Source organism: Chroicocephalus ridibundus, chromosome 5, assembly GCF_963924245.1.
Source record: "Chroicocephalus ridibundus chromosome 5, bChrRid1.1, whole genome shotgun sequence".
NCBI classification, from domain to species: Eukaryota; Metazoa; Chordata; class Aves; order Charadriiformes; family Laridae; genus Chroicocephalus; species Chroicocephalus ridibundus.
Window position 1 is genome coordinate 70,679,263 of NC_086288.1, and position 15,083 is coordinate 70,694,345.

The 15,083-nt window shown below is 41.7% G+C and overlaps 1 protein-coding gene across 4 annotated transcripts in view; it reads right to left on the bottom strand.

The window, feature by feature from the left end:
* Window positions 1-1,175: 1,175 nt before the first annotated feature.
* The window catches only part of TEC (tec protein tyrosine kinase), a 54,645-nt gene continuing 40,737 nt past the window's right edge, over window positions 1,176-15,083 (bottom strand). For 3 of the 4 annotated variants that reach the window (XM_063336389.1, XM_063336391.1, XM_063336390.1), the window contains 13 exons: window positions 14,707-14,747; window positions 14,042-14,223; window positions 13,036-13,101; window positions 10,779-10,833; window positions 10,536-10,615; window positions 9,848-9,981; window positions 8,054-8,128; window positions 7,103-7,274; window positions 6,724-6,940; window positions 6,116-6,180; window positions 4,919-5,037; window positions 4,405-4,562; window positions 1,176-2,400 (listed from right to left, as the gene is read on the bottom strand). In XM_063336389.1, the coding sequence (XP_063192459.1) occupies window positions 2,323-2,400; window positions 4,405-4,562; window positions 4,919-5,037; window positions 6,116-6,180; window positions 6,724-6,940; window positions 7,103-7,274; window positions 8,054-8,128; window positions 9,848-9,981; window positions 10,536-10,615; window positions 10,779-10,833; window positions 13,036-13,101; window positions 14,042-14,223; window positions 14,707-14,747 (1,442 nt within the window). In that variant the 3' untranslated portion in view covers window positions 1,176-2,322. The remainder of the gene's footprint in view (window positions 2,401-4,404; window positions 4,563-4,918; window positions 5,038-6,115; window positions 6,181-6,723; window positions 6,941-7,102; window positions 7,275-8,053; window positions 8,129-9,847; window positions 9,982-10,535; window positions 10,616-10,778; window positions 10,834-13,035; window positions 13,102-14,041; window positions 14,224-14,706; window positions 14,748-15,083) is intronic. The other variant, XM_063336392.1, reaches the window with a different exon arrangement.

Below are 15,083 nucleotides of genomic sequence, written 5' to 3' on the forward strand. Positions count from 1 at the left end.
CTTTCATCTGAAAACTAGGTGCCTCACAGTTCCTGGCATCCTAAGTAAGTAACAAGCCCAAGGGCAGGTATGCAGAAATTATCCTCAGGTATTGGGAAGAGGCAGGCCCAAGGGCTTGGATTCAAAGCACCCACCTCAAGGAGGAAACCACTGCCAAAAGTCAGGAGTTAGGGTACATTTTATCATCTAAATTAATAATAAACACATAATTTATAGAAACAGGCATAAGGTTCATTGGAAACTATTAATCTCCTGATTTTCCCTTATGCTTCATTTGTGTTTAAAGGGAAACATTACCGCAGTATTCCTCGTAACGTAGTGTCAAAAGTGTTGGCAATGCCGTTACTTTGCAGGGTCTCCACTGAGAACCTGGGGTGCAAAGGAGCAGTTAGGGAAGGAAAGATGAACTCGGCTAGCCTTAGATCTTCCATGTTCCTTTTCCTACCACAGGTAGAAAACCCCAGGTTTTCCCCGTTAGCAATACATGCGGTTGGTATGGATTAGGTAGCGGTTTGGACACAATACTTTGAGAGGTTGGTTGCGATTGTCGCGATAATCTTCTGAGACTTCATCATTAAGAAAAAGGAAGTAGACATTTAAACCTTTTCTGACAGCCTGTAACTTTTCAATGAAATAGCATGAGAAAAGGAAAGCCTTCCTTCCAAGAAACAAAAGGCTTTCTCCTTTTGATTATAACGATTTAGACAAAGCAGTGCAAGGATCTAAGCATCTCCAAAACTGATTACAGAAATTACTCAAATGCAGAAATGATGGAATATATTAAAGGTAACAATAGTTAGCTTGATTGGAAATAAACTTCACCATACTCCTTTCTGCTTATTTGGAAAAAAAAAATTAAAAAAAGACGTTTCTGTGCAATCTATTTTCTATTACACATGGCACAAGGGCACAAGTAATGAAAGAAAAAGAAAAGATGTAACAGAGTTACTAAGAAACAGCTACAGCAAAACTGAAGTGCAAATACTGCTCACATCCACCAGCACGAAGTCAGGTTAATTGAGACAGGCTTCAGCAAGGCTGCGGAGACATTGGCCTCCAGCAGAGGGGACAGAGCGTGTCACTTCGAAAGAGTTCAGGCGTTTCTGCACTGAACATTTCATCATGGCCAAATTCAGTTAAATATATATTCATACTACTATATATATTTAGTATCGAGTGTGTATACGCACAGATATCCATAGGCTATCATAACACCGTGTTCACATGAACAATCAGTTTTGGCTTATGATGCACTGACAGTAAATTACTGGCAACGCATTAGTTGGTTCCAAACAATAGTTAACATTCGGTTTATTTACGTACACACGTAGCATGACATTTTCTGTTAAGAACAGAAAGGTTAGATCACTGTACGTACAGATGACAGACAGAAAGGGGAGCCCTCCTTAAACACACTTGAGAGTGTACTTTCTTTCATTTACAACCCCATGGGTCGAGCTGCGGATATAAGTGAAGGTAGGACAAACTTGTACTTGAAAATTTCAAGAAGAAACCACACTTTATATAAATAAATGCATGGAATTTATATATTTACAATACATACAGCATATAAATTATTTTATAATTAATCCAAAACAAGGTACTATGGTACACTGACAGCCCGTCGTGCTGAATCTGGGACTTATTTTTCACAAGTAACATCAAAACTAACTGTGGGAGGTCTCTGGTTGACCAAACAGCACGGAATCGCTTGGGGCATATCACGACTCAGGTCTGAAGCAAAGCTTTTTGAGTGTTACACTAAACTGAAGACTGCTGTTAACAACCTATTATGTGCAAACAAGAGAGACACGTTTTGTGTTCTTGATGTGTCAGGAAACACCCATCAACGAAGAAAAAGAATGTTTCTGGAGAATCTCTGGAAAGATTTCAATGTCAGTAAATAGCGTTTTATAGATACCTTCAATTTTTAAGCATGCAAATCACTACTAATACTACTGCCTGTGTAAAGAGAAACTCAGAAACTGTGGACTGTATATACATGAACCCAACCCAGTAAAGGCAAATGAAGCTCTTGGGCTTTGGCCACGTTCTCTCTTCCTCCATAAAGAGCTCAACTTGCCCGCTCTGCAACGCTGACTTCTCAGAGAAAGTACAGACGGCTACTATTGCTGAAGATACCGTCCTCATTTCCTAACATCACGTAGAACTCTCCTCCTGTCGAGGCAGATCAGATGTTACAGGCTCCCCATGCCATTTAGCAGCCTCCAGCAGCTTACAGAATCAAGCCTTTAAAAAGAAATGGTGAAGCCACGTCTCTGGAAAGTGCCTTCTGTACTTGTGCTGCTGCTGGCTTTTTTTTCAGAAAGCATCTTCACCCTCGGCAATGTCAATGATTATGTGAAGCAAGTCTTCAAAAGTTGGGCGTCCCTCTGGTTTCTAAAAATAAAAGCACGCACCACTGTGATCAGAAAGCAATAAAGGTGTGTTGATTTTGATAAATTATTGGTCTTGATATCATTCTGTGGCAATGACTTCACCGTTTCATTAAACGTGAGATGCAAAAATATTTCCTTGTGTAGGTTTTAGATGTTTAATTTCAGTAAGTGTCACCTTTTTTATGTTTTGAAAAAGCCTTAATAGATGTTGCTGGGCTACGCTCTTCATATAATTAATTATTTTCCACAGTGCTACACTTTTCCGTTTTTCTCCTCATTGCCTCTTTCTTTATGCAAGTTGTTCACGCTCCTAAGAACTTTCAGTGTCATTCTCTGAAGCCTCTTCAGCATTATTTTTTGGACTCCAAAATGAGACTGCATCAGATTTATGCAACAGCACTCTTCATCTACTGTATTTATTTTCCATACAGTTCCTCATGTGTCATAACATCCTGTTTCTTTTGTTTAATTACGGCAATAAACCGAGGTAGTGTCTTCGCTGGTGTTACTGACACAGTTAATTTAGCATCTTCTGAATGTCTGGGTAACTTGCACTATTCCTCCATTTATCAGCCCAATTAGATTTGTATCACCTGCTGAATTTTGAAGCCTCAGTATTCACGTTCCTCTACAAGTCATTAATAAAATTATTAGATGAGGACTGAGGTGCCTACAGTTAATCATATTTTATGACAAACACTGACAGTATCTTGCCATTACTTATGTCCTGTTTGTGATTCGCAAAGATTCTCTCCCACATGATGACGGCTTAGATTTTATTGTTAATAACCCCTGATGAAATCAATACATTTTTAATCAATTTCATTGATGTTCATATAAACCCTATAAATACATATTAATATTCAAAGACCGGTAACAAACGACTTCTTATCTTCCAGGTAATTTATTATTCCATCTTAATAACCATTTCCAGCAGGTTACCAGGCACAAACAAAATTTTACGATCTGTAGTATGCTGGCTCCTGTGAATAGCTTTTTTTGAACTACAGACGTATTTGCCATTCCGCGGCCCTCCAGGGCACTGGTCTTTTTAATGTATTTTTTGCTGCGGAAACCAACTGCTTTCTAAGTTTTAGATCTCCACCAGTTGGTTTGATGACTAATAGCTCTCTGTTCCAGCACCTTGTCCTCCAAGACAAGCATCAGACAGTATGTCATCTTTATTACTGGAAAAGAGCAGGTTTTTTTCCCAGCACCCCCTGTGGCAAAGACTAACTAGAAATAAGTCATGTCGCTCTTTCCATTCTTGGTTTCCTCGATTGCTCTCTCAAAATTACAGGCATCTCATTAAACGCACTTATCCTCTTCGAGACTTTCTGCTTTAATACTACAAAAAATGTTTTATACTGATTTAGTTGATAAAGTATTAAATTTGGGTTTGCTGCCCCTTTGACCTTTTTGGAAACTGTGCAGTCAGTATCTTTCTGGGTTCAGAGGATTAACAGTACAGCGTACTGTTATTTTTCTTTATAAACACTGGGATCTGTATTTAGATTCAACTGCAAGTTAACCTCTATTTCCAATATAACTTATAATCAGCTAACGAATTATTTCTTTAAGAATATTTTTGGTCATTCTGGCATGTTTCTGTAATGATTAATAAACTGAAGCAATATAAAATCAGATTCTCCGCCTCTGGGCTGTTCTGACTGATTTTTATACTTTTTTTTTTTTTGCTAGCAGTATTTGTACACAGATACAATCATGACCAGCACAGATTTAGCTATTATTTCATTTTGTTACAAAATGCCTTTGCATACTTAATCTGACAGTCCATTTATTTTGTAGAAATTTCCTTGGTGGTTTTATCTTACCACAGCTCTAGTTCAGCTGCAAACCAGGGGGAGATCTCTGTCTTAGCAATAAACACATGAATAGCTGAGAGAGCTGCATACAGCCAGAATGCTGCAAGAGAGATTAAATTGCTCTTGCTAGACTGACCTTTTTCAATTCAAAGGCCAAAAAAAATAAAAAAAGAATATACCTCCTGCCAGCACATCATCATGACTTCATACACCTGCTTACAGGCTAGTTTGGGCCGATACAAACGATGCCCTTGGCTAACCATCGTTACCACTTCATAGTTGGAGCTTTTTTCAAACGGCATTTTTCCTTCTGTAAATACTTCCCACATTAAAACACCTTAAAAAAAAAAAAAAAAGGAAAGAAAATAAACAGTAAGAAAATGAGCAAATAACTTCTTGAAAACACATCTATTTTGTGCCCTGGGCTCAGGATTTCTGATAGATAGTTTGAGATCCATATCCTAGAAAGTGTTCACATGTGTCATCACTGGAAACATCTTGTTCTAGTAGCATGGGTTTTAATAAATGAATTCTAAAGGTCTCTGTGGAACTTTATGCATAAAACTGTGGTAAATGGGTTCTCTGAGCTGCTTCTTAGATATCTGAATCCTTCTCAACAACTGAAGCTCAACTGCTATTGATAAAACGTAAAAATAGGGTTTTAGCGTTTTCTTTCAACGATGAATGTCTTACCAAATGACCAGACATCTGACTTGCTGCTGAATCGGCTGTAATTAAAAACTTCTGGGGGGCACCACTTCACAGGAAATTTAGCCCCTGAGGAGCTTGTGTATTGATCATCAAGGACATACCTTAAAATAAAAAAAAAGAAAAAGAAAGCATTATATCTTTCGGTCAGCCTCCTAGCCTGCAAATTATAAGTTAGATATGGATTTGAATATTAGAAGCTCATATTGCCACCTAATGGCCATGACTGTTAGCATCACACGACAAAAATGCTTCTCTGGTGCAATACTGAGGTTTCAGTCAAGACCCAGTTCATTTTTCTTATAACCTCAGAGTCCTCTCGTGATTATTAGCTATACAACCCAGGTCTAGACCACCTGCGAGTTAAACATCTGTATTGTAAGAGAAAACGATGCAAAAGCATAAATTGCTTGCTCTGTTCCTCACCGGCCAGTCTGAATTCAGATGCCAGGGGACACGCAAGCTCAGCGACACAGAAAGGTGGCAAAAGCCAAGAAGAGCATGGACAAACCACAGTGCTTTAACACCTTCCTTGTAAGGGCTGCTCGCCACCCCCTGCCTCGCCCACGCATCACCCACCTGATGTAGCACCCACAGCTGCTAACAAGGGCAGGAAATTAACTCTTCTCCAGGCCTCAACACCTCCCAGCACTTCAGCTGGCAAGATGCTACTCCGAACCGTCTACCCCAAGAGCATCCCAGACTCACCGAACAGCCTCTTTCTATCATTTATTTGCCAAAATACAGATTAACAATTAACAGCGTGAGCTCTGCTGTGTGAGACACAAGCTCTAATATGCCTCCTGCATCACTACAAGATTAAGATTTGTAAGATTTTCACAGATGCTACAGAAAGTTGCTAATAGAAGACCAGTCAGACCGCAGAGTCAGTTCAAAGCCAGGCCTCTCGTGGTAAGTGCGAGACACCCTTACTTCTGTAGAGAACAAACTGCCTAGGTTTTGATTTTCCACAATTAAAATGAGTAATGAAATCAGCACACAACCACAGAACCAACAAGCTTTAAAGGCACTGGAAAAAAAATGAACCAAAGGATATTCCCCAGAGAGGTCAAAAAACATTTTTGCCTGTAATTTTGTTGGGCATGTGTTGCCTTATGGCTAAGTACAAGGGTTAGGTGAATTTTCCCAACCCCCCACCGATGTGTTTACACGCAGCCATACCTTGTCATTCCAAAGTCCGACACTTTGACCACTCCTGACTCGCTCACCAAGCAGTTCCTGGCAGCCTGCAAAGGGAATGGTTAGACTTGGATGAACAAAAAAACTTGCAGTCTCTTGCAGACAAATTACTTTGGAGGAATCTGTCATCGTTGCTTAGCAAGTTCACTGATTTACCAAGTGTATTCAGTAGTGTATTCTCATTATGGTCCGGAATAAAAGATGTAAGTGCATTTCCTCTTGATAGTACTGTTTTGACATCTAAACCATTTTGTAAAAAATCACCAGAAAAAACTGTCGCCTCAAGGGATTCCGGAGTGGTGAAAATGGCACCAATCCAGAACAGACATATGCTATTGTATCAGCACAAATAGCTATTAATGCTTTATAAAAATTTTAGAGAGATCGTCTTAGGAGGGAGAAACCTCTCATAATTTTCTGTGCAGGGCAGTTTTAGACATTTGATTAGACCCTAAAGAGCCAACTTCCGCTACTTAAAATTTTCTGTGAGAACAAAAGCTGTTATTTACAAACAGGCTGTGTCAAAAAGGAACAGGTAAGTTCAAAAATAAAAAATTCAAAGATGAGTGTATTGCCTAGTGAGATGTTACCAGGTCTCTGTGGATAAAGCTGTTTCTCTCCAGGTACTCCATTCCCTCACATACATCTTGGCACACAGTGAGCAGGACGTCTTTACTCAAAACTCCCCGTTTTTGCCTCAGGTAATTGAGAAGGCAGCCGTGCTCCATGAACTCCGTCACGATGTAAATAGGTCTCTGCTGTGTGCACACACCATACAGCTGCACTAATTTAGGATGTGTTAGCTTCCTGAAAAGATTGAGATCGTGTTCGTTATTACTTCCTCCGCCCAGTGCTAGCTCTCCACCCCACAAAACTCAAAAACCACCTGCCCCAAGTGTTTTATGTATAATCAGTACATGGCATCAGAGGCCTAGAACTGGCAATAGAAGCGCCAAGCACACAACTCACATCATTACTTTAGCTTCTTCAATGAAATCCTCTTCGTACATCGCACCCTCCCGAATTGCCTTGATGGCCACTTTATACTGCGCCCTCCATTTCCCAAGGCGCACTACGCCGAACAGACCGCTCCCCAGTTCTCTCATGAACGTCAGTTCCGAGGGATTAATTTCCCATTTCTCTATAAAACAGAACAAGCGAGAGCGCATGACTCCTGTATTAAGGAACCTACGGAACTGGTAGGTGATAAGGAAGAGGAAAGGGAAGCTGGATTACAAGCAAGTTAGGAAATTTAGGGAGAAAACGTCATAGAATTAACCTGAAAACCGAACACTTCTACACCTCACAAAACAAATAAACTTTTAGGTAGACATGACCTTTAAGCAGCTCCTGACTAATACAGAAGGCAAAACTCAAACTTTCCTGAGGCCGTTAGTTGCATACTGATATTATCAGACTTGATTTCAGCAAGCTGCCATCATAGAAAGTTGTGCCAATGCATAGAAGCTTCTCGCATCACCTGATGTGCCATGCTTAAAACAGGTTATTCCAAATTTATATTAAAAAAAAAAAAGTAACCCCTTCACAAAGATCAAAGGGCCAAGGTTGAGTAAGAAGTTTGGACGGCTTACAAAGGAGACAAAGGCACAGCTCTTCAATTGGGCAGAGCTCAAGGTGTCCACAGAAGCGTGGAGGAAGACGCTGAATTCTCCTGGAGCACCTGTGACATGTTCTGCCTCTCCTCAGTGCTGCTCTTGGCACTGCATGCCAACCACCAGCCGTGACACCTTTGCCTCCTCTGTGCAAGGGTCTCCAAGGTACAACTTGGACCCGCATAAGTTAGTAGAGCCAACCACAGTACAAAATTAGGTCTTTTCCAAATTCTTAGAAAATATCCTGGCATCTTAAGATACATTCAATCATCAAAGATACGTGTAGATGAATATAACATGCAATTACCATAGCTGAATCCTGCCGTTGTTGGTGCTGTCGTCTTCTTTGGGGTCACTGGGTAACGCAGCCTGGTAACGAGACCTGAGGTTCAAAGATAGTTCAAGAGACACAGCTTACTTCTGAAACAGTGCCAGGAAGCAAATCAGACACTTGTTCACTGCAAACTGCAACGCTAATTAACAATAAGCGTATCATTATATACAGCTTCGACCATATTTTCTGCTATTGTGTTGTGTTGACTATTCAAAGCTGCTACGAGAAATACACAGGAACACTCACTGCATCTCACTCAGAATCACAGAACTGCCTAGGTTGGAAGGGACCTTTCAGATCATCGAGTCCAACCATCAACCCAACTCTGACAAAAACCATCACTAAACCATATCTCTAAGCACTACGTCTACCCGTCTTTTAAATACCTCTTGTCTATTGCCTGTTACTTGGGAGTAGAGACCTACCTCCACCTGGCTACACCCTCCTTTCAGGGAGCTGTAGAGAGCGATAAGGTCTCCCCTCAGCCTCCTTTCCTCCAGGCTGAACACCCCCAGCTCCCTCAGCCGCTCCTCATAAGAGCTTGTGCTCCAGACCCCTCACCAGCTTCGTTGCCCTTCTCTGGACACGCTCCAGCACCTCAATGTCTGTTTTTGTGGTGAGGGGCCCAAAACTGGACACAGCCCTCGAGGTGGGGCCTCACCAGTGCCGAATACAGGGGCAATCACTGCCCTAGTCCTACTCACCACACTGTTCCATCTTCTTTACTGGTGAGAGATGGATATAGATATATGCATACATATTTGTGCTTTAGAGTTATGCTGGCACCAACAAAGGCTGAGGACCCCTTTCAGATCAGAAAGATTATCTAAAAATGTATATTCTCAATGTTACTGTTGATCATTTCTGTTTCACACATATAAATTCCAACAGTTTCATGCAGGAATTTTACATATAAAAAATAAATGCTGCATGCTAGCTGAATATTCTCCTAAAATCTTGTCAGAACTGAATACATCTAATGTCAAAGCAGTGAAACAATTAAAAAAAAAAACCAAATAGTAAAATCAGTTGTAATAAATGAAAAGTAGGGTTATGTTTTGGAGCATATTTTCCAGAAAGGCATTTTCCAGAATATCATCAGGAAATGCCAGATCATCTGAATTATATATAAACATCTGGAAAATATCAGTCATGAGGCAAATTTATGCACAGACTGGACACGAAAAAAAGTATACTATATTAGTATCTGTGCCTTCAACCTGATTCCTAAACTCTCCCCATCCCATCATAGAGTGGGCAGACACCACCATCAGCCACCAGCTACGGATCTGAATTGTCTCACCTTCACAAAGACTCATCTTTAGGGATTTCCTAAACAACACATTTCTGTTCTCCTCAGCTGTTTGCTATATGGGAAGATTAGATCATTGTAATCAGTGGTGACCCACAGGTAAAAAGCCAGGGCCTGGAGGGTAGTCTGGGGAAGTACCATCCCCATCCATCTGCTCTGGGTTACAGGCAGCTGATAGAGACACCACGTGGAGCGAAATGAATTTTTCCTGACTTGATACAGCTATTCTGTCACTCTGGGGACAGCAACATATTTATACATTTATATAGATATATTTACATAAAACCTTTCAAATGATTGCCTATATTGAAAAAAATGTGAAAATGCAGTGTTTCAAGACTTCCCTGAAAAAGAAGGAACTATAAAAACCTAAAAACTTTCATGAAAACCCTAAAACGCCTCACGCTCCTTTTCAAATCAACCCTAAGTGACAGAAAAAAATCCACTTCATCTACCTGCTGCGTTATGTTTATGATACTCAATTATTTCTGGAATGGAGTTAAAGAGATGTTTTTCTGCGAGGTAGTACTGCTTTGGTGACGTCACTGTTTCTTTTATATGGTAGTGTCTTATTCCTGATGAACCTTCTCTGGAAAGGTAACAACAATAATAACAACAATAACAATTAGTAAAAATAAAAGACTCACAAGAAATGACATTGTAAGAGGAACACATTGACTAAGAAAAGGAAACCGAAAAGGCCAGCAAGGGTGCCCAGTATCACATGTTTCAGAACAGCTTGAATATCAAAGACCCCAAGCCTGGTGACTTGCCCTTATCTCAGTGCTCAGACCAAGCTGAAGATTAACCCATAAAAGGTTAATTTTCAGCCTGGCAAGCTCCCGGATCCAGCTCACCACACACCAGCACAAACACTTGGGCTGGCAGGAGGGAAGAGACCAAATGGGGTGGGAGTGCAAGACCTCCTTCGCAGGTGGAGGTTCAGGTCTATGCTGGATTAAACCAAACATGACCTAACCATGGAGTCAAGAAGCTCATTTTAGTCACCCATCTTTTCTATCACAGCAGCCCTCGTTTCTTTCTTGAGCTCTCTCCTGGGCTTTTCTCCAGCCCATAGATTTGGATACAGATGCAAACGGATTCGGACGAGACAAGGTGTGCAAAACAGCCACAGAAACTCACCCTCCAAATTTTGTATAAAGGGAAACTGTGTACAGGCCAGGCTGACTTGAGTCTCTCACCACAAAACCACCTTCTTTATCCTGAAACACAAGCACATCAACAGTTTTGTACAGGCGGTTTTAAGCTGCATGTCTCTTCTACTCAAGTCTGTGATTTGCACATGTCAAAATAAACATCTGCTTTAATAAAAAAAGCTACTTTACGTGAATTTCATGGTTAATACGGCAAGGCTGCTGTGCTCACCTCGTTTCTGAGGAGCTGCTCTGCCTTGCTTCTGTTCAGGTTTCTGCTGTACCACCTGCAACACAACATCAGTAACCAAAACTTCTCCAAGGTGCACCATTTACCTAAAAAGCTTGAAGGAAAGTATTACAAAGCTACAGATTCGATAACTTCATTGTAAATCAAGGTCAAGAACTGAACCTTTGTTAATGTGCAAAAAAAAAAAAAAATCAGTCTCTATTACATTGTGCAGTTATCCAATAAAAATAACCTGAAACAAATCCAGTGAGATCCCACAGAAGCCAATAAAGTTCAGGTAATTGAACTCATTTTTTCAGCAAAACCACTTCTCAAACATGCACAGGCTGATCACAGAATCACAGAATGGTCGGGGTTAGAAGGGACCTCTGGAGATCATCTGGTCCAACCTCCCTGCCAGAGCAGGGTCACCCAGAGCAGGCTGCACAGGAACGCGTCCAGGCGGGTTTTGAGTATCTCCAGAGAAGGAGACTCCACCACCTCTCTGGGCAGCCTGTGCCAGTGCTTTGCCACCCTCAAAGTAAAGAAGTTTTTCCTCATGTTCAGATAGAATTTCCTGTGTTCCAGTTTGTGCCTGTTGCCCCTTGTCCTGCCGCCGGGCACCACTGAGAAGAGTCTGGCCCCATCCTCTTGACACCCGCCCTTTAGATATTGATAAGCATTGATGAGATCCCCTCTCAGTCTTCTCTTCTCCAGGCTAAAGAGACCCAGGTCTCCCAGCCTTTCAACTCCAGCCTGGTGGCGGGAGTTGCTCTGAACGGTAGCCCGAGGGTAGGCTGGCAGCCCCAGGGAAGCAGCTGCCTGGACACCAGTCCAGCCACCCGCCGAGCTGGCTGCCAGGATGCTTTTTCATTCAATAACTTCACAGTTATGATTTTCCAGGGAGGACCCACCTACCAAAAAGGAGGCTAAAAGCAAATTAAATGTCACGGTTACACATCCCCGAGCTCGGTGCTGCACGGGCAGGTTGAAGCAGTCACGGAAGCACTGACGTTTCAGCCAGCTGTAGCCAATCATATAAAAAGGAAAAGCACACTGCTCACAACGGCACGGTGCGATCGTTTTGAGCTGTGCCATCATGGCAGTAACCGAGCAGTGAAGTGGCACAGCAGGCTCTAATCAAGTTCTGCCGTTCTGGAGATAGTGGTTTCTTGCAGTTGGTAGATGACCTGGAGTAATCCTCCCTGGACTGTGCCGTGACTCAGAATGAGGGCCCCAAGGTGGGAAGGCACAAAGTGGCTGGACCAGATAAGGCAGCCCAGTTCCTTCCTTCCCTTTCTGCCAGCCCCGCAGCCCAGCCCAGGGCACGGCAGGGCTCTTAACAAGAGCCTCAAAGAGGAGAGAGCAACCAGGAACAACTAATTCCCCTCTAGTAAAGCTGAGGGCAAAATCCCAGAAGAAATTTTACCTTCTCACAAAACACAGCAGCGGGAGCCATACGTGGCTGAGAGCAGAGTTTCAGAGCTACTAATGTGGTTTCGGAAACTGGTTTTAATTATTATTGCCTTACGGCTCCATTTTATCTAAAAGTCATGAAATAGTCTGAAGTTCTCAGGCACAACAGTTTATGCTGTACTGAAATCTTGAATATCAAGACCAGGCTTGGAGTCTACAGCGTTAATTTTTACCCTGAAGTTCTTACTAGGTACTCCATAATGAAACATCAAGCGTAAAAAGCTTTTTTTTTTTTTTTTTTTAAAAAAAGCTATACTTCTATATCTGAGAAGTTACACGTATACACAGAGACTTAAAATGCTCCTAGTGATATATTGTCTTGAAAATTAGAGCTGTCTTCCAAAATTTCTGATCTGTTGTGTTTCCTTTGAATGATTTCCACTGTTTTCTACTCTACTATCTTACTACCACACACTTTGGATAGACATATCACTTTAATATTAGAAAAACATTCCACACACTTATAATGGGTAAAGTTCCTCTAAAGTTTCCCTTTTCCTATCAGACAACTGGGAGGGGTTTTTTTGCTTTAATGGTAATAGCTTAAAAACGACATGCTTGATGGCCAACTCGCTGACTTGACTCTACATTATGAATCACAGCAAAAAGCAATGAAGAGAATCAGAACAAACTTATGCCTATTTCAAATATTTAAGTTTCATCTCTGAAAACAATGCTATCGCATGCAAATAATTGCTTTCAAAACTTTAAAAACAGGTCGTCGTTCTTAAAGCATAGGTTTCATTTTATGATCTTCCAGATTGTAATTCAAATATTCACTTACTCATATTGATCAAGGTTGTTGGACTTCTTTCCTGTTACATAGTTGCTTGGAATATATCCTTGTTTTCTAAAAAAATAAAACAATAAATAAAAAACCTGAGTGAAAACACGTAAAATTGCATGCCTAGAAGAGAGTGTTTCGTTCTGCTAATTACCAGAGGTCACTCACTGTCATTTATTTATTACAGACCCCCCCACTCTACTGCTGATTATACAGAAACTAATTTTCCGCATCAACATTTCCACATTGATTTTCACTGCACCTAGAGAAGTGCCACGGGCAGCAGAAGCGTCCAAGAACACCCGCAGAAGGGGTGAAGCAGAGAAACCTTCTGCTGCTCTGTCACTTCTGCGCTCGGAGGCCACAGCCAGTCACTAGAAGCACGTTTGGAGCCTGCCGCAGCCCGATAACTCGCAATTACCCCTAACGTACCACAACGGGGACCTGATAAATATTGAAGGATAGCAACTTCCACCTTTAAAACTGCAGGGGAAAAAAAATAATTTCATCTGGGGAATGTAAAGTTGTAGTCATTAAGACATCTCACTGCAACTCTCTCTCAAGTCATTCAGAGATTGCCTCTAATGATCCAGCTATTAAATAAAATGATGACTATTCAAGTCTGGAAGTCGGAGCCTGCTGAGCTGAGTGTTAACCATATTGCTCCCTAATGAGCCATTCCCCAGGGAAGCAGGAGTACTGTACCAGTCTAGTGAGGTTTTGCAGGCTGGCTGATGCTTTAATTGGGAAACCATGAAGTCTGACAGGAAATATAATTGTAAAAGCTTTTAATTCCATGACCACCTTTGCACTCAGGACCCACATTCTATCAAGAACCACACTTATAAAGATTGGTTTCCATGTGGGAATAAAGATGAGATTTCAGGGCTGGGGTCCAAAGTGGGCTCTAATACAATTATTTGTTGACACATAGTCAATATAAACTACCACTACATGGAAAAGGCCTTATTAACTTTGTAACGAAAAATAAGGAACTTGTGTTTACCCATATTTGTCTCTCGCCTTCCACCAGTGAATGTCGTTCTTCTCAATCACCATATATTCTTCACCTTTCTCTAATCTCAAATCATGATGTTCTGTAGGCTCAAAGTCATACATTGCCACCACTATCTCCTCGTCTTCGCTGCCATTTTCTTCAACTGGAGGAACTGGTGGGGGAGGCCTTCGCTGAAAATGACCCAACACCATTATCACCCCACTCTGCTCCATTATTCCACCCCTCCCACCCTGCCCATCACACCAGTACAAACCAGCCCGAGCATCCCAGAGGCAAACACTGGCCTAGTTCTGGGTTGCCCCAGGAGTGAGCTGTGGTGGCTCCAGGAGGCAGCTGGAGCAGGTGGCCGACCACCCCCCGGCTGCTAGCCATGGGGCTGGCTCGCTCTGCAGCCTCACAGCCACCAGTGAAGGGCAACGCCGGCTGGCGTTTGCTTTCCAACCCCCATTTCCACCATCAGCGCAAATACAGCTAATAGCTGCGGCTGAATTCCAATGGGGATTTTTCCCCCCCGAGACAGCGCATGATTCCCACTGACGCATACAGAAATACACCTTTGCTGTAAGATAGGGAAAGAGTCACAGGAAACCTAAACGCCATCTCAAAAAAACCCACAGCAATTAGCTATTTAATATTTTAAAGACACTACCTACCGCACTTTTTTCTGGCATTGGAGAAGGCAATCTCATTACACCTAGAAACAGAGCGTAGGAAAGGATCTGTGTCTATCCATTTAGCCATAAATTTAAAAACTGAATAGAAGGTTTAAATTTCACATAAGGTTTTAATATCTTAACTAGCCTTCAGGATAGTTTAGTAAGTCAGAAAGAAAAGACGGCTCCAGTTAAGCATTAGGAAAACGTTGATAAGTACTCTTGCAAAAAACATACTAAATCAGACGGCAGGCTGCATTCACACCAGGATTTGGCAATATCTGTGCCACTCCTGAGCCTGCCGCACAGAGATCCCTGAACCAGCCCTCGGCTGCAGAAACATATGAGAAATAAAAGAGGGATAAAGATAAAAAAAG